General features: G+C 42.2%; 1 protein-coding gene across 1 annotated transcript in view; it reads left to right on the forward strand.

Annotated features, from left to right (window-relative positions):
• The window catches only part of MACROD2 (mono-ADP ribosylhydrolase 2), a 2142907-nt gene that overhangs the window by 30397 nt on the left and 2093160 nt on the right, over positions 1 to 19350 (forward strand). Inside the window, exon 2 of the mRNA XM_044291259.1 lies at positions 3287 to 3379. Within this exon, the coding sequence (XP_044147194.1) occupies positions 3287 to 3379 (93 nt within the window). The remainder of the gene's footprint in view (positions 1 to 3286; positions 3380 to 19350) is intronic.

A 19350-nucleotide genomic window follows, 5' to 3' on the forward strand; every position in this document is an offset into this window, starting at 1 on the left:
CCTGACGTCACACAGCGCCAGGTCATAGTGCACGCTTACGTGCGCTACATCCTGACTGTGTGTATATCGGGATCAAGTGCCACGCTGTGCGGGCCGGTGTGAGACCATGGAGCGTGAGTGATGGCAAGCGCTTCACTCGCGCTATGTGGTCAAATGGCACAAACAAATCCTCGATGAAATTTAAATTGTTTTCTTATTTTTATTTTTTTTTTCCTTTCAATGAGTTTTCTGTCGTTATTCGATTTAATCGAGTAATCGTTGCAGCCCTACAGTAGAGTGTTTGGGACATTTATGCACAATGCATCTTGGCTAACTCTGCTCTGTAGCTTTAAGAGTTGTTGTGGTTCCTAAATGCTTCCACTTTTCAATAATACCACGCAGAGTTGATTGTGGAATACCTAGGAAGGAATACCTTTCAGAAACTGACGTGCTGCAGCAATGGCATCATATTACAGGCGCCCCTGAATCTGTCATCTCTTTTGAACGCTGATGCCTTTTAACAAGTTTGTCGCACCTCTTCCTGTCCATGCGCCAGACTGAAATCTATGCCAGCCAGCAGCTGGCGTAGATTTCAGGTGTAACGTACTAAAGTTTTTTTTGTTGGACATGTTGTTCAATGAATTGGTCCATTTTTTTTTTGCTAAAAGTGCATCAGAAAAGCTAAAAAGACTCAAATGGTGGTGACATTTTTGACTTTGCTACTAAAATGGTGTAAAGCCGTAATAAGTCTCCCTCTGAAGGATAGTCATGCGTGCAGCAACATGCTGTGTTGTTGTTTTTTTTTTTTTTTGCAGTTTTTTTCCCCCCTAAATTGGTTTGCAGCCATTCTGGGAACATGAGTAATACCCTAAATATATGTTTGAAACCTAAAATTTAAGCTGTGTTTTTTCCCCCAGTAATTATAAAGTCAAAAACTCAATTGGTACTGGTCTTGTGTGAGTCAGTTTTATAGTTGGAGGATATGAAAATGTGCATGTTATCCGAAGCACAAAGTATAAAACAGAATTTTTTATTTTATTTATGACAATAAATAAATAAAAAAATCTAGATTTGGCCTTAGGTCAGGGAATGTGAAGCGTCCGTGAACAGTGTGTGATATTGCAGCGGCTGAATCTTGTTTTTCTATCCCTTTTTGTTCATGGCTAAAATGAGCGTTCATTGTCTGTGATTGTCGGTGTTTATATGCCTTCCGAATAGAAAACCTGCGCCCTGGTCCACAGGCCTGAACCTCCTTGTTCATAGGGCATGACCATGATAAAAAGGAAGTTGTGGCATTTTTATCATTATGGAAACTTCATCTATCTTGTATAGAAGAACCTCTAACGTCTTTCATGTCTCTGTAAAGTGCTCGGTAGAGACGGATATCATGTTCATGTTTCTAGAACAGTCATACATTTGATGGTTATGGAAATGAGCAAAGGCACAAAATTAAAGGCTTCATTCATTCAGTCAGTCAGTGTTTGGTCAGTGATTTCCATCAGTGATTGTGAGCCAAAACCAGGAGTGGATCCTACACAGACATAAGGTAGAATGGAACGATCTGCACCCGTTCTGTGTTTTGGTCCCGCACTTGGTTTTGGCTCAAAATCACTGATCGAAATCACTGACCAAACACTGATTGTGCGAAAAGGGCCAAAGGGATTATCCCATTACTAGTATAAAAAATGGAAATCAGACCTCATACAGTACATGACAATCTCTTTCTAACAAAGCTATAACCAGCCCTGTACCGCACATGGATCCAGAGATCTCCTCATTAATTGCTCTGCTAGGTTTATATGGAGCTGACATCTCAGGGGGCGTGTCTTTTCTGCTGCAGCTCAGGGGGCGTGTCCATTCTGCTGCAGCTCTCTCCCAATCACAGCTCAGGAGGCAATAGAAGGAGGTAACAGCATGTGCGGCCTTCTCAGTGAGCTGGATAAAGAAATACAAAAAACAAACAGGTGGCGCTATACAGATACATTTTATTGAATAACTCCGTGGCTATGTTACATTTTTAATTGCATGCAATTACATAAGTATTCAGATCCAGCTGCTGGTTTGAAAACTGTAAAATTGTTATTGTGGGACAACCCTTTTAAAGGCTGTGTACACCTTTTGATTATCTTATTTTTGTGTGGCATCAGTTATGCCATAAAAACATTTTTAAATTGTTTATAAAAAATTATTAAAGCCTATGGGACACCTTTGGGGGATATTTTTTATACACCTTTGGGGAATAAAAATTTGTATTAATTATTGCATTCTACTCAGGACTACAAATCATGTTTTCAATTGGTCTTTATTAAAAATGTTCAGCTGTTTTCTCTGTAAAGGATACCAGTTTGTGTGTTTACAGAGTAGCAGCCTTTCTGTACACAGTGAATACCATCAGATAAGGCTACTTTCTCACTAGCGGCAGCAGCGTGCGGCAGGCTGTTCGGCTGGGGAACAGCCTGCTGTATCCATGCTAACGCTAGCCCATCGTGCTGCTGGAAGTCTGCTTCGGTCCCATTCACTATGGGGAGGTAAAACAACTATGGGGACAAAAAACTACATCATGTTGCGTTTTTTGTCCGGCCGCCTCTCGGCTTGTTTCCCATGCTGGGGCCGGACCTCTGGCCCGCCCCCATGATAGTGAATGGGGCCAGAGCGGACTTCTGGTAGCATGGAGGTCTAGCGTTAGCACGGATCCAGCAGGCTGTTCCCCCGTCGGAACATCCCTTATCTCTGAATTCTTGACGGCTCATAAACACTCATTATAGCTTAATTCTTATTAGGCCTCATGCACACGACTGTTGTTGTATTCCGTTCCGCAAATTGGGGTTCCGTTGTTCCGTGATCCGTTTCCATTTTTGTTTCCGTGTGTCTTCCTTTATTTTTGGAGGACCACCAGACATAAAGGAAAGTAAAAAAAAAGCATGAGGCATTAAGCTGATAAAATTGTCCCTAAAGGTGCCCATAGCCCTTCAGCGTTTGACTTCTGCAGCTTGCATGTATTCCAGTACATAACAAGCTGCAAGATAAGTTTACTGATGGATTGACTCCCGCTCCCTCTGAGTGGCATCCTGATCTGTCAGAGGTGACCACACTTGACAATCATGCTTTTCTGTTCAGACCATATGTAGACGCCAATAGTTAAAAATCAACTATATAGTAAGTATTGCATGTACGTGCTGGCTTTATAGACAGTATACTTGTATGCTACATGTAGCCAGAAAAATTCAAGATAATTTTGGTAAATGATCATTCATGCAACTATATAACATTTTTATATATTTTTTCTTTTCTTTTTCTTTTCTTCCAGATGACAAACGAGAAATTAGCAGCTTGTGTGACAAAGTGTCACTTTACAAAGGGGACATCACCCAGCTGGAAGTTGACGCCATTGTGAATGCGGGTAAGTCGCAGTATGTTCACTTTGTATTAATGTTCTGTGCCTCTTAGGCTACTTTCACACTTGCGGCAGGATGGATCCGACAGGCTGGTCACCCTGTTGGATCCGTCCTTCCGCTATTTCGCCGTGCTGCCGGACCGCCACTCCGTCCCCATTGACTATAATGAGGACGGGGTGGAGCTCCAGCGCAGTGTGCGGTGAGGCCGCCGGGCTAGGGCTAAAAAGTCGGACATGCAGGACTTTAAGTCTGAAATAGCAGAAGGACGGATCCGACAGGGTGAACAGCCTGTTGGATCCGTCCTGCCGCAAGTGTGAAAGTAGCCTTACTTAGGGCATTTTTTCTGTCTGTCAGTTGTTAAACTTGTTAGCACAGCTTTTTATTTTAACTTCTGACTTCGAAATTGCCTATGAAAACATTTTTTGTACTAGTCTAAAATCCGCTTTTAAATGATTTTTCTCTTTATGTGATTTATTTGCCTTCTTTGTAATGGGTTTTCTTTTTAATTTCATTTTTTTTTTTTTTTCTTTCTGCCTCAAACTGAGAACGTTGTGGTTTTGCTTATTGTGTACTCCGTCCTTTTAGTTTCATGATACATGGATTTGCTCTGCTAAACGTTTCCGCATATGAAATGTTCTGTTCCTTACGCAAATATTTTCTGCCGTGGAAATAGTAACCTGATGGTTTTATAGCTTCAACTCTCTAAAGTGGCTGTATATTGTAGACTTAAAAAAACGATGGTTCCATTGATTTCCATTGATTCCTTTTATTTCTGAAATGTGAAGTTGTTTTATGCAGCAAATTGTCTTTAGAGTGCTCTTTGTGTAATTCTTCTTTGCAGCGTCATAGCCGGTTGGCTTTCCAACCAGAGTTCAATTTGGGGCAGAGCTTTACATGGACTCTTTGTGGTAACATCATGGAATTTACTCAACAGTCGCATTCAGAAGCAGCATCTTGCAAATTTTCTTATTGGCACAACCAAAACCTGTCCCTGTCCTACACTGATCTACTCAGATCAAGGACGCTGGATCTTGCCAAACTTTTTTCCTGCTTGCATCTAGAGTGGGAAATCTAATGCTGATAGTCTCGTTTACAGAAACCCTCCCGCAATAATGTTTACCTTCACTACAATTTACATCATGTACCTCTTCAGAAAATAATTTTCTTACCAGTGACTGTACTTGTGTGGTGTTCACTCCCTTGTGGTCCTCAGCTGCATCAGGTGCCAACACAGACTGTCCAGCTGACACACTGTCTTAAGCACGGTCAGTTTCTCTATTCAGGATCAATCTCACAGGCATGAATAGAGAAACTGACTACGAGGCTGTGTCAGCTGGAGAGTCAGTGTGTCTCACATGGCAGCCGAGGATCAGAAGGGAGTGGATAACGCACAAACTCAGTCATCTGTAAGATTAAAGAGGACCTTTCATGTGATTTTATTAAGAGAGATAGAGAGATATATATGTGATGCTGCCACACTGCTTGGTTTTTAAAATATGCCTCCTGTGCTGCGCCGTATTTCTCCCGCTCAGTATGCTAATATTGGGCATCAGAGCAATGAGGAGGAGACTGAGTCTTTCTCGTGGGCGTCTCCTTCTCCCTGGCTGTAGCGCTGTCCAATCGCAGCGCAGAGCGTCACAGCCAGGGAGAAGGAGATGCCCACGGAGAAAGTTTTCTTGCCTGCCAGCAAACCTATTTTTCTCGCCACTACTTCTACAGACAGACTAGGGAATTATTCACACTATCAGCCAGTAATATCACTTTGCCTTCTTTAGGGAGAGAGATTCATCAGAAGAACATAAAAAGAAAGAAAAAAACTGATCCTGTAAAAAAGGGCGGAGTTCCGACGGCAGCCCGACTAAAACGACGACATGCAGTACTTTTAGTCTGGCTGCCTCTCATCGTGCGCTGCTGCTCGAACTCCGCCCCCGCCCCCATTATAGTCGACAGGGACGCAGCGGCAGTCCGGGGGCACTTGTGAACTAGCGGCAGGACGGATCCGACAGGCTGTTCAACCAGCCTGGAACAGCCTGCCGGTCTCCCCTGCCGCTAGTGTGAAACTTTTTTTAAATAATTTTTTTATATTAATTTCGTATGCGGACCCATTCACTGGTAGGTCTGCAATCTGGGATTGGTGCGAAACGGAGGCATGGATCAGAAGCCCACGGAAGCACAAAGGAGTGCATCCGGGGTTTTTCTGTCCATACCTCAGCACCGCAAAAAAGTAGAGCATGCACTAGTTTGTTACGGTGCGGATCGCAAACCTCATTCAAGTGAGGTCTGTGCCCGTACATTGCTGACTGCAATATGGGCAAGGCTGGCATAGTTATGTGCATGAGGCATTAGAGGGTGTGAGGCGCATGCAGCAGATTAACCCAGGTGAGGCAGAATCTCTTTGGTATAACATGGCTATTTCATGATGTGCATGTGAAATAGATTGTAAGCTCCTCTTTAATGAGATAACTATGTTTCATTTGTAACATTTATCTTTTGGATATGTAGTGTATGTCCCTTTTAGGACCATGTGATCCTGGGTCTTGTGTATTTAAGGACACCTTTGGAATGTCCCATCTTCAGAGTGTGAGCACTGGGGGAGCTACTTGCAAATGCCCCACTACCTGCTGCCTCTGAGAATTGTTTATTTTGCTGTTATATTTGTCTGTTCAAAATAAATGTGAGCGTTGGTTTTGCATATACACCCACATACAGCACCATAGCAGATACCATCTGACTATGGTAAATTACTACGATACAGTCAGTTCAGGTCAGAGGAGCCATGGCCGATCATGGTCGTGTGCATGAGCCCTTACACATAGCAGGGCATGAGCTGCAGTCATGTATGAAGAAGGCATAGTGCAAGCATTGGGGACACTAAAGAATCTGGAAAACCTGGAGCAGGCCATTTCGTGCAACAAATTTTCCTAGTTATGGTGGTCCTGGTAGATCACCTATCTCGGGACAGCCAATACCGAAAACTTCTGATCAGTCCTTCCCGAGGAGTTAGTTAAATTGTAGTTTTGTCATGTTTCACTTTACTGTTGCTTTCTTTAATAAATTGCTTTTTGCAGTGAAAAAAATGTGTAACCGTGTACCTCAATGTAATGTGGCACTAGATGATGCTTTTTTTTTTTTTTTTTTTTGTGTGTGTGTGTGTGTGTGTGAAAATGACCTTCATCCGTTTTCAAAATGCCTTGTTAAGACAAGCATGGTATCTTAGTGTTGTGGGAATGGAAGTGTAGCATAAGGTTCTCCTTTTCCTTGCCAAGCAGGGAAGGACTTCATTAACCAAGGATACGTCCTTTGGTATAAACGGTTCTGGGTTCTTGGCTGCAAAACAGAACCTGTATGGTGACCCCTGCCCACCCCAGGTGGTGATACCCTGAGCTTTGCTTTTGTGCACCTTTTCTGAACTGGACCATACCACGGTGAGCCGTCCTGCTCGATCTCTGAATCAAACTGAAGCCTTTTAAAACTCATTATGAGAACTAAAGTTCCCATAGCAGTGCTTCTGGCCCCTGAAATTGTGTCAGTAATTTACTGAATTATCAGATATCTGACCACACGGTGGTGCCGAATGATAGTGCTTTAGGAGACTGGGGAGAGGATCACTAAGTAGTGGCTGACTAGTTCTACCCAAATCTAGGCTGGGTCACCAGTGACTTTAACACCATTAGGAATCGGCACAGACTCCTGACCATGGGTAACTGGTCCCTACATGTGCCGATGGATTACTAGGGACTAGGGATGAGTGAACTTGTGTTTCAAGTTTGGCGTAGAAGGTTTGGGTTATCTAAGTTATGGCCCTTGGTAGCAGAATCCATAACGGAATTCTTAGATAACCCGAACCTTGTATGCCGAACTTAAAACACAAGTTCGCTCCTCCCTACTAGGGACCATTCACTTTGTGTTTGCTTTTCCTGGCAAAGTGGAAATGAGCTATTATTTTTTATTTATTATTATTATAATTAGATGCTTGTCTTCAATTAAATTCAATTTTGTGTGGCAGCGGTGGTTTGCACCCCCACACATAGAGTATTTTTAAGCAAATGACTTGGTATAGGACCCCATATGGCAGCTCCTCATACTATACAGGCTGCCAGCTGTACACATAGCTCAGCTGCATCAAGTACCATGTACTATGCCAAGTACTTTACCCTGCTTATTAAACACAAGCAAACGGAGCATGTGATAGCCCAGATTAATGCCATCGTTCATTTGATAGCCATGACTCATGACCTTTAAAAGGGTTATCCAGGAATTTTGATATTCACAGCCTATCCACCGCCGCTCCAGTGACTATACTGCTGTGGTTCCCATGCTGGGAGAAGTGATGTGTCGCTCTAGTGCTTCTAATGACGTCATAACTCATGACTTGTCCTGGCTAAATGAACTAATGGTCCAAAAAGGTTTCGGAAAGTAATGTGAATAATGCTCCTGTCCCTCATTGTTTTCATCCTTGTGTTCTTATAGAGCTTAGGTTGGCAATTTCAAAACCATTATTTTCGATGGATTCCCTATTTACCTGTAAGATATTAAAGTTATTCCTATATTTATAAAAGGTTCAGCGCAGAGCTCACAGCCTGGGCAGTCTCCTCCTGCAACCAAGCCCCCTAAGTCTCTGCCTACTATAACCAAGTGACCGAACATACCAGAGGGCATAGCGGGAGAACGTGTTCACAATGTTTGGACCGATGAAAGGTCCTCTTTAAGCTTATAGCAGTTACCTTTACCAAGTCTAGACTGTGGCCCGTGGCCCTCATTTAACCCCAGTTTTTGCAGAATGATTAAATTGCACAACAACCAGAAGGTCGCAAGAACCTCATACATGAACCACCTATAAATACTGTCAGAAAAAAACACTAAAAGAAACTCATCGGTAGATGACGGGGACTGAATGCTAAGGGTTATGGAAATGGGGGTTGATCGAGCAGTGGAGTAGATGGCAGATGTATGGCTTGCAGGTACACAGCGGATGAATGAGAGTGAACAGAAATGGCCAAAACTAAACTGTCCCTATCTGAATTCCACCAGGACAGTACAACAGCACAAAAACAGACAAATCCTCCAAACGGCAATACAGATCCCAAAATATTTAGAAAGCTTGTACAGTATCTGTGAGGGACCGCTATACCTGACAACTAGAACTAGCAATTGCATATATACTGCCAAAAGTTACTAGGTGATAATGAAGTAATAGCTAGACAGACCCCCGCTGCTCAAAGCAGTCACCAGCGATCAGCATGGCTTTATAACAAATACTATGTACTGGCTTTTTATGACGTAATGAGCAGAAGCTGGCTGGCAGTAGGTTAAATATATTTAGATGTTTCTAAAGCATCTGATTTTCTAGTTTCTAACATGCACTTACTACACAACATACACAGAGTAGTCACAACTAATTGGACTGATAAGTGGGGTATCCCAGGGATCTGTTCTGGACCAGTTTAACCCATTAACCAATTATTCAGATGTTGGAGGCTAAAGCTTGCCATGCACTTCTACCTGTCCGGCTGATAGCCTTTCTTTCCAACCCCGTCCATACACACGCATGCTCAGCTGAACATGCATGTTTTTTCAGTGGGAAGAGGGGAGTAAGTTGCTGCCAGACACCTGATGCCGGCCTGTCTCCCCGGAGAACAAAATTATTGGGTACTTTGAAGTTCAGCACGTAAGTAAAGTAACTTGTGCCAGCCAGGCTAATGGATGGTAGTATCCAATGTTCAGATCATGCCCCAGCAGTGTAGAAAGCCCATTAGAAATTATCCTGCAGTTGAAGATAAAAACCATGATTTCTTTACCCCTTAGTGATTAAAATCATTCCAGTGGCAAATTACAGAACGTCAACGCGTTTCGAATGACAGATCTCACGAGTAAGATCTGTTGATCGAAACGCGTTGCCATCATGTAAAATGCCCCTGGAAAGATTTTAATCGATATGGAATAAAGTATGGTTTTATCTTCAAGTGCTGGGTAATGCATGCCCTACCCCTCTTCCCTCGACATCTGCCATCAGGGAGAGATGCTCTGTACACATTAGATGGTCGGCCGGTTGAGCTGACATTTACATGTATGACCTGCCTTTAACTTTTCTCAGTATTTGCAGATGACGTGAAGGAACTGTTATCCCTAGAGAGGATGCTAAACTTGCTGAAAAATGGCAGATTTGTTCAGAGTGGGGCAAAAATATGTTTAGTATTTATAGCCTCAATGGATCATTAGTGGGTGAATCTAAAATGAGAAGGATGTGTGTAAAACTATGTGATGGATTCAATCCATGCCAGTGTACTTCAGCGTAAATTAAATATATATTGGGGGGAATTTATGAAGCGACTTGAGCTACTTTTGTGGCTTAACGTTAAAATATATGAGCAAGTAGATTAAAAAGCACTCAATTGACAATACTTATGTCACGAATAGTTGGGAGAGGAGGGACACCCGAAAGACAATAGAAGGGAGGGGACAAAGCACTAGGCCTCAAGGCTAGGGAGAAGGAAAAGGTCACCTCCTAGGAAACCCCCTAGATCTGTCCCTGACTCCTGTCAATATGTATAGACCCTGAAGGTGGGAAAATACATACGCTGGAACCTAAACCCTAGGAGCCCTGAGATGCCCTAGAGGTAGTGAAAGGGAATAAGACTATTTGTTCCTTTCCAGGTGAACGAACCAGTGTCTCCCTGAGGCCTAGTAACATCAAACACAAGGAACAACTGAATAGAAGAGCAGTACAACTTATCTTATTGGAAAATGGATGAGCAGGACCACACGCAAGGTCCACACACCAACTCCTCCAAATCCAAGCAGAGAATATCATCTGCATGGTATGAAGTGTGAAACCAAACTAAATAGAGAAGAAGTAATGACCGCCAGCTGCACCTGACAAGAGGTGTGGCTATTACCAAACAACAACACTGAGAATCAAGAGACTGTCAGTTAACCTCACGTGCAGTCAGTCTCTCTGATCTTCTAACCTGTCACAGAACGTACCGTGACAACTTATTTGAGTCAGTGACCTCAAGCATTCAAGGGGTTTTCCGACCTTTTACCAAGTGCCAGCTCCACTAAGCTAAGGATTCATACTTGCCTGCTCCCCGCGGCTCCGGTCCTTCCCTCTGCCTTCAGTGTCTCCATGTTCTGGTCCACGCAGTGTTTATATCTGTGGCAGCATAGGTATGGACGCATCCTCAGTTTCAGCCAATGACTGGCTTTAGTGGTGATCTGGCCACGAGCAGCATGTCACTGCTGAAGCCAGTCATTGGCTGCAGTGCAGTATATGAACATGCCCATGCAACGCTGGATGTCATTACTGCAAGGACCGGACCATGGACACAGCAGAGGAGCGGAGTGGTAGATAGCAGGTAAGTATGAATCCTTAGCGTAGTGGGTAGGTTGCTGGCACTTAGTGAAATGTTATTATTGGAGGACCCCTTTAAGTAGTGAGTAATATGGAGTAAAAAACTAATTGGGAAGTTGGGAAAAGAGGGAGTACTATACTGTGTAATTTCTTTTTTTATATCTTTTTTTTAAATATATACAGTACAGACCAAAAGTTTGCACACACCTTCTCATTCAAAGAGTTTTCTTTATTTTCCTGACTATGAAAATTGTATATTCACACTGAAGGCATCAAAACTATAAAATTAACACATGTGGAATTATATACATAACAAAAAAGTGTGAAACAACTGAAAATATGTCATAGTCTAGGTTCTTCAAAGTAGCCACCTTTTGCTTTGATTACTGCTTTGCAAACTCTTGGCATTCTCTTGATGAGCTTCAAGAGGTAGTCACCTGAAATGGTTTTCACTTCACAGGTGTGCCCTGTCAGGTTTAATAAGTGGGATTTCTTGCCCTATAAATGGGGTTGGGACCATCAGTTGCGTTGTGGAGAAGTCAGGTGGATACACAGCTGATAGTCCTACTGAATAGACTGTGTTAGAATTTGTATTATGGCAAGAAAAAAGCAGCCAAGTAAAGTGGCCATTATTACTTTAAGAAATGAAGGTCAGTCAGTCCGAAAAATTGGGAAAACTTTGAAAGTGTCCCCAAGTGCAGTCACAAAAACCATTGAGCGCTACAAAGAAACTGGCTCACATGCGGACCGCCCCAGGAAAGGAAGACCAAGAGTCACCTCTGCTGCGGAGGATAAGTTCATCCGAGTCACCAGCCTCAGAAATCGCAGGTTAACAGCAGCTCAGATTAGAGACCAGGTCAATGCCACAGAGAGTTCTAGAAGCAGACACATCTCTAGAACAACTGTTAAGAGGAGACTGTGTGAATCAGGCCTTCATGGTAGAATATCTGCTAGAAAACCACTGCTAAGGACAGGCAGCAAGTAGAAGAGACTTGTTTGGGCTAAAGAACACTAGGAATGGACATTAGACCAGTGGAAATCTGTGCTTTGGTCTGATGAGTCCAAATTTGAGATCTTTGGTTCCAACCACTGTCTTTGTGCAACGCAGAAAAGGTGAACGGATGGACTCTACATCCCTGGTTCCCACCGTGAAGCATGGAGGAGGAGGTGTGATGGTGTGGGGGTGCTTTGCTGGTGACACTGTTGGGGATTTATTCAAAATTGAAGGCATACTGAACCAGCATGGCTACCACAGCATCTTGCAGCGGCATGCTATTCCATCCGATTTGCGTTTAGTTGGACCATCATTTATTTTTCAACAGGACAATGACCCCAAACACACCTCCAGGCTGTGTAAGGGCTATTTGACCATGAAGGAGAGTGATGGGGTGCTGCGCCAGATGACCTGGCCTCCACAGTCACCGGACCTGAACCCAATCGAGATGGTTTGGGGTGAGCTGGACCGCAGAGTGAAGGCAAAAGGGCCAACAAGTGCTAAGCATCTCTGGGAACTCCTTCAAGACTGTTGGAAGACCATTTCAGGTGACTACCTCTTGAAGCTCATCAAGAGAATGCCAAGAGTGTGCAAAGCAGTAATCAAAGCAAAAGGTGGCTACTTTGAAGAACCTAGAATATGACATATTTTCAGTTGTTTCACACTTTTTTGTTATGTATATAATTCCACATGTGTTAATTCATAGTTTTGATGCCTTCAGTGTGAATCTACAATTTTCATAGTCATGAAAATAAAGAAAACTCTTTGAATGAGGTGTGTCCAAACTTTTGGTCTGTACTGTATATATTATATATATTTTTTGTCTTATTTACATATATAGCATGTGAACTAATATGTTTGTTATAATATTGTTAATTAACTATATATATATATTTGTTTTAAAGGTCACAAATTATGACACCTATTTTTGCAAGATTTTGCTACTTATCAAGCCTTGTGGGTGGGTTATATCGGATCAGAGGAGTGGGAGTAACCAGCTTCCAACACAAAAACAGTGCAACTTTATTCCTGCTCATAGCTGGCGGATATTTCTGGCTTAAAGACAACCCAAGATGCTCCAAATTTATCAAGACGCAAGTGATTCTTAATAAATTTTGCGCAGCATAATTCAGTTTAAGATTGAGAAATGACAAACTTGAGAAGGAAGTACTTGTACTCCTTTTATATAGCACATGTTGAGCACCCACCTCACCCGTCAGTATATCGCTCACACCCCTCTGCAGCTGCGGCAGTCTCTGCTGTGTATAAATAATTGTGTATGTATCATGCATTTTGCTTGTCTTATTTTCCAATGTCTGCACTTGTCTCGCCCCACAAATAATTTGACTTCTTAAACCCGCTGTTCCTCAGCTTATTTCTACCCTTATTGAATCTTTGCACTGCATTGTCGTCTTCTCAACAGTTTTATGCCATTTCCTCACATTATGTGCTGCACCTGACAATGCTTTCTATTGAAATCTTACAACAGACGAGATGCATGTTATTAAATAAAAAGATGAGGCTCGTATTGCGAAAACATGGCAGAAACAAATATTAAGTCATCCAGCTGACAGCTGCTTGGACCGTAACCCTCACATGGATCCTCAACACAATAAGCGTCCTATACAAATGCAATTTGGTTGGTTCTTTGCGACTTCTCCTAAGTTCTTAGCATATCCTCCAGATGTCTTTCCGAAAAGTGCATTTGTCCCATTGGGTTCGGCGAGCGATTTGAGCTGCATAATCATTGTGTTGGCGTGTTATTGTCTGATACTGTTTACACCTGCTCTCCATTACCATAATGTGAGAAGGAGCAAATCAGTCAGTTTGTCGCTCCATTTTTGATTGCGTACAGCGCGGTAGCAATAGCTTGTTTCTCCCTCCCTTAATATGCAGGAATTCTCCTCTGCCATCACTTCGGCCGAGTTTGGTCTTAGTCATTCTGTCAAGAAGACACGAAGAATAAGCATCTGTTTAATAGAAAGCTTTCTTCCAGAACACATGCCGGATCAGAAACGCGTCCGGTCTCCTGAACAGGATACAGTAAGTGGTCAGTGAGTTGACTGCAGGATTCTAACATGAGTTCCAGTAGTAAGTCTTCAATAGGTCTTCCTCATTCTCTAGTGAATAACTGTGGTCTAAGTTGCCCGCCACATATTTTTGAATTGTTGCCTCCTGGCAACAGACCCTGTGTTATATGTACCCAGCCACATATTTTTGAATTTTTGCTTGGCAACAGGATCTATCTTCTGAGTAGCCTGCAACTTATTTATGAATTGTTTCTTGATAACAGACCCTGTGTTTTAAGTAGCCGGCCACATATTTGTGAATTGTTGCTTGACAACAGGACCTATGTTCTAAGTAGCCCGCCACTTATTTTTTTAATTTTTCGGGGCAATAGGCCTGGAAGCCGCCAGGTGACCACATCAGGTAACTGTATTTATCTTAGTGGTGTGATGAGATCACTCAGAATACTATAAACACATTGACATGCTCCATCACTTCTGGACTCTGAACAAGTTTTGGACTCCTTGCCTTATTGCTTGATGAGGAAGACGTGACTGCTTTCTACCAGTGGAATATCGTTAGGGCTCTGTTCACACTGGCAACAACACTTTCATTTATAATCTGCTGCATCCAGGACAGATCAGTGATAATTTTTGCATGCTGCATATCGGTCAGTCAAATGCAGCAGCCCCAATGCAAATAGCCTTAAAGGGGTTATTTGGGGAAATAATTTAAAGGGCTTGGCCACTTTCTGGCTACTGCTGACCAGTGTGTTAGTAAGATGTGGATATGGCGCTTACTAATATAGCTAGGGATGAGCGAATCGACTTCGGATGGAACATCCGAAGTTGATTCACATAATACTTTGAGTACTTTGGAACCGAACCAGAGTTTGGGAAATGTTATTTTACAGTAGAAATTAATTTATGAAGCTATTCGCAAAGTAATAACTTTGGCTCATCAGAGCCAATACATTCTTATACTGTACGGAGCGCTTGCTCTGTACAGTATTCAACTAATGTATTATGCAAATCGACTTTGGATGTTTCATTCAAAGTTAATTCACTCATCCCTAAATATAGCCTTTGAAATTCTGCTCCATTTTCTTATACTTCATAAGCTATGCCCGTTTGTTTGCCAAATCTTTTGTACCGCGCACGCGGAGGTTCTGTCCATAAAATGGCCGCTGATGGAGACGTGACCAGACACATCAGTCAGCCTCCTCCATTCAAACACATTGTACCTGCACTAAATTCCCAACAGTGCAGGTGCAAATGGCAGAGGCAGTGTATTTGAATGGAGGAGATGTTAAAAGGAGGTGATTTGCCCAGACACATGACCCTCCGTCAGCAGCCATTTATGGACAGGACCTCTGTGTGGACAGCACAACAATCTTGGCTGACGTTATGAAATATAGAAAATGGCACAGAATTTTAACAAAAACTATATTAGTAAGTGACATATAATCATTTTACAAATGCATTGGTCAACGGTAACCAGAAAGTGGTCAACCCCTTTTTAATATGGGGAAAAAAGAATAATAAAAAAAAAAACGCACATGGGAAATGGCTAGAAATGCTTACTCAGCCAATCGCAGCCAAATTTGTGTCCGATCCTACACGTATGAATGTACTCAAAGTCCTTTAAATGAACTCTACCTGACTACCTTACCTTAGATTATCCACCTGTTCAATTTCTCCTGCACTTTCTGCTGATACGTTCATTCCATTTCATGCACTTCCCCATCTCTATAAATTTCCATGGACAGGGAGATCTATCTGTCTCGCTTTGTTAAATTTTAATTTTGCATGGTGTCTCAACTCTCTGTCATTCTTAAAATTAAACTTCAGGGCAGAGGTATTTATTTTACATATTGTGGATGCGAATGGAATACGTTATATCCGATCTGGTCCTAAATGAATGTGTGAGTATAGACATGTTGACTGTGCTCGCAGCACCTCCCCATATAAACAGCTTGTTAACGCGCAATCAGTCACTGGCGTTGCCATGAACTTGGCTCCTAATGAACAGGTGGGGAGAGGATGAATTCTAATCTGAACCGGATCTGACAGCCTATCAGGCAATTTCACTGATCGCTAATCCATTTAGTTTGGCAGCTTAATTTATCACACAGTTAGAATTTTCATCTTGTAGCTTTCGAGGTGGAAATTAATTCAGAAGCGTGTCCAATAATACTGGATTGTACAGGCCCGCTTGTCTATAATAAATGCATTTTTAAAGAATCTGATGGAAATGTGTAATGGTATGCAGGGAGAAAGATCTCTCATTTAGTTCCCTTCAAAAACCAAACCGCTCAAGGGGGCAAGGAGAGGTTTTTTGGAGCTACTTGCACAGCAGATGAGGACTAATAATTAGCAAGAAAAGTTGTCAAGATTTGGAATAATAGAAAATGAGATTACCGAATATTAAGTCTGAAGTAAAAGAGGTCACAGTCCTATTCTGCGACAGATGTTACAGGCGGGAGTCCACTTTGCCATGCAGATCCACCATCAAAAAATTGAATGATTTTTAACAGTGTCAAATACATTGCTAGTACTCCAATAGCAAAATCACCAGTGAAATAGCGGAAGGGTATAAAATAGAATTATTATTATTTTTACTTATTACTATTTTAATATACTGGGTATGTATATTGTGGGGTTTCGCTCTGGTAGAGAGGATTAGCAGACACAGTATAGAGGCAACAACAAGTTCTTTGGATCAAACAGTTTAGTGTTTTATTCACACTTTAGGCAAGTGACAAAACAGTCATATTCTAACAGTCACCTCACTATATATTTTCCTATTTGTAGTGGAGATGAGTGGTACCCGGTGGGGTCTTCTGCTGTTGTAGCCCATCCGCCTCAAGGTTGTGCGTGTTGTGGCTTCACAAATGCTTTGCTGCATACCTTGGTTGTAACGAGTGGTTATTTCAGTCAACGTTGCTCTTCTATCAGCTTGAATCAGTCGGCCCATTCTCCACTGACCTCTAGCATCAACAAGGCATTTTCGCCCACAGGACTGCCGCATACTGGATGTTTTTCCCTTTTCACACCATTCTTTGTAAACCCTAGAAATGGTTGTGCGTGAAAATCCCAGTAACTGAGCAGATTGTGAAATACTCAGACCGGCCCGTCTGGCACCAACAACCATGCCACGCTCAAAATTGCCTAAATCACCTTTCTTTCCCATTCTGACATTCAGTTTGGAGTTCAGGAGATTGTCTTGACCAGGACCACAACCCTACATGCATTGAAGCAACTGCCATGTGATTGGTTGACTAGATAATCGCATTAATGAGAAATAGAACAGGTATTCCTAATAATTCTTTAGGTGAGTGTGTATATATGTATATGTATGTGTGTATGTATATGTATATGTGTGTATGTATGTATGTATGTATGTGTGTGTGTGTATATATATATATATATATATATATATATATATATATATATATATATATATATATTGTAGAATTCTGTGGGTGCAGTTATGGACCAGCACCATGTGGATCAGAAGTACAGATGCATGCATAAGACATTACATTAGACATTCGTCCAGTTTGTAAGCTTTTCAGTACATGAAGAAGGCCAACAATCACCATAGAGGTCCGCTTCCTGGACCATTAGACTAAGGCTACATGCACACGAACGTTGTTTGTTTCTGTGTCCGCTATGTTTTTTTGCGGATGAGATGCAGACCTGTTAACTTCCGTGGGTCCACAAAAATGCGGACAGCACACCGCGTGCTGTCCGCATCAGTATGTCATTACGTAGCCCCGCAAAAAAAAAAAAAAAAATTACTATTCTTGTCCGTTTTAGGCATTGTTACAATCCGCAAAAAGTCATACGGAAGTAATCAGTTTTTTTGTTTTGTTTTTTTGCGGACCGCATACGGTCGTGTGCATGAGCCCTAAGTGGGTAGTGTGAAACTGAATTTTCAGGTTTTGCATAGAGCCATACACGAGAGCTGTTCTGATCTGATGTATGCAATAAAGGTCCAGCTGGGTGTAACAAGTTGGGTCGGGGGTGACTCTGCAAAGCCTGACACTCACAGCACTGATTGGATAGTAAACACAAAGAGATAAACAGACAGGACGGCACTGCTTTAGCTTCCCCTCAAATTCCGGAAAGGACGCTTCCCCCTCTCAGCGGTGACATCAGGACCCACAATCAACTTCTGTGGTGCTCAGTCTCGACAGACAGATCCGCACAAGGTAAGAAGGTAAAAGACTGCACTCACCATGAAAGTCCAATCTTTACTTTATTGAGGCGCAAAAGACATGCGGGCAGGCAATCAAAGCGTAGTACGCAAAACAGGCACCATGAGGCAACGTAGTTTCGCCCCCTCCTTTAAAAACATTCCCTCATATCTCAAGGTCACAAATGACTTCCTCTTGTCTCTGAAATCTTTTCATTGGCAGGAGGGATATCATTTGGTCTCTTTGGATGTAGAGAGCCTCTACACTTGCATACCTCAGGAGGCGGGAGTGGAGGCGGTTAAGGAGATCTTAGAGGCCACTGATAAAAGCACTTTCTTTATCCAGTTTATTGGGGAGGCTCTCCAGTTTATACTGGGTAATAATGTGTTCAGATTTGGGGAGCAGGTGTATAAGCAAAAACATGGTACTGCAATGGGGACCTCGGTGGCATGTACTTTCGCCAACCTTTTTCTGGCAAGGTTCGAAGACAAATTTGTCTATTCATTAACTAATCCATCTCTGCGCTATATTCAACTGTTTTTACGTTATATAGATATGTTCTTTGTTTGGTCTGGCACGGAGTGCCAATTCAGTGAATTTGATTACCTTAATGCAAAGATGGATATGAACATTAAGTTCACATATAAATTTGGAGGCCATGAGTTAGTTTCTCGATGTCTTGGTGACAGTGGAGGACAACAAGTTGGTCTCCAGGGGATATAGAAAACCCACAGCGAGAAATTCACTGTTATACCACGAGAGCTTCCACCCACAGAGTGTAAAAACAGCTTTTCCCTATAGTCATTATATAAGATTAAGGAGAATCAATGGCCGGGATGAAGATTTTAAATCCCAAGCCATTGACCTCACCAAACGTTTGTTGAAGAGAGGCTATTCCCTTATGGACCTTCATAAGGCAATGTCAAAATCTGCACTTTTTACCCAGGATGCATTGTTAAAGGGTAAAAAAAAGCCCTAAAAGGGAGATTAGGAACACAAAAGGTCATAGGTTTATGTTCTCATTGAAATATAGCCAGATGGCGGGCACCATCCGTAAAACTATACATCAGAATTGGGACATATTGAGCGGTGACGAATCCTTGAAAGACTTGGCACAGAACAAACCTATTATTGCGTTTAGGCGTAGCCATACCTTGAATGATAGGTTGGTCAGAATCGGGTATTTAGAAAAAAGACCAGACACATTGTTGAGGGAATATGTACCTAAAGGCAATCGCAAATGTGGAAACTGTTCATTTTGTCATTATAACCCCCAGTATATGGATATGTGAATGCGGATTATGGCCATTTACTTTGGAATTGTAGTAAACTAAAGTACTGAGAGCAGGTCTTTATAACCCTACAAAAGGAGTCTTCTATGATATATAACCCTGGGATGTTGACAGTGATATTGGGATACTAT

The sequence above is a fragment of the Bufo gargarizans genome, chromosome 4 (assembly GCF_014858855.1).
Source record: "Bufo gargarizans isolate SCDJY-AF-19 chromosome 4, ASM1485885v1, whole genome shotgun sequence".
NCBI lineage: Eukaryota > Metazoa > Chordata > Amphibia > Anura > Bufonidae > Bufo > Bufo gargarizans.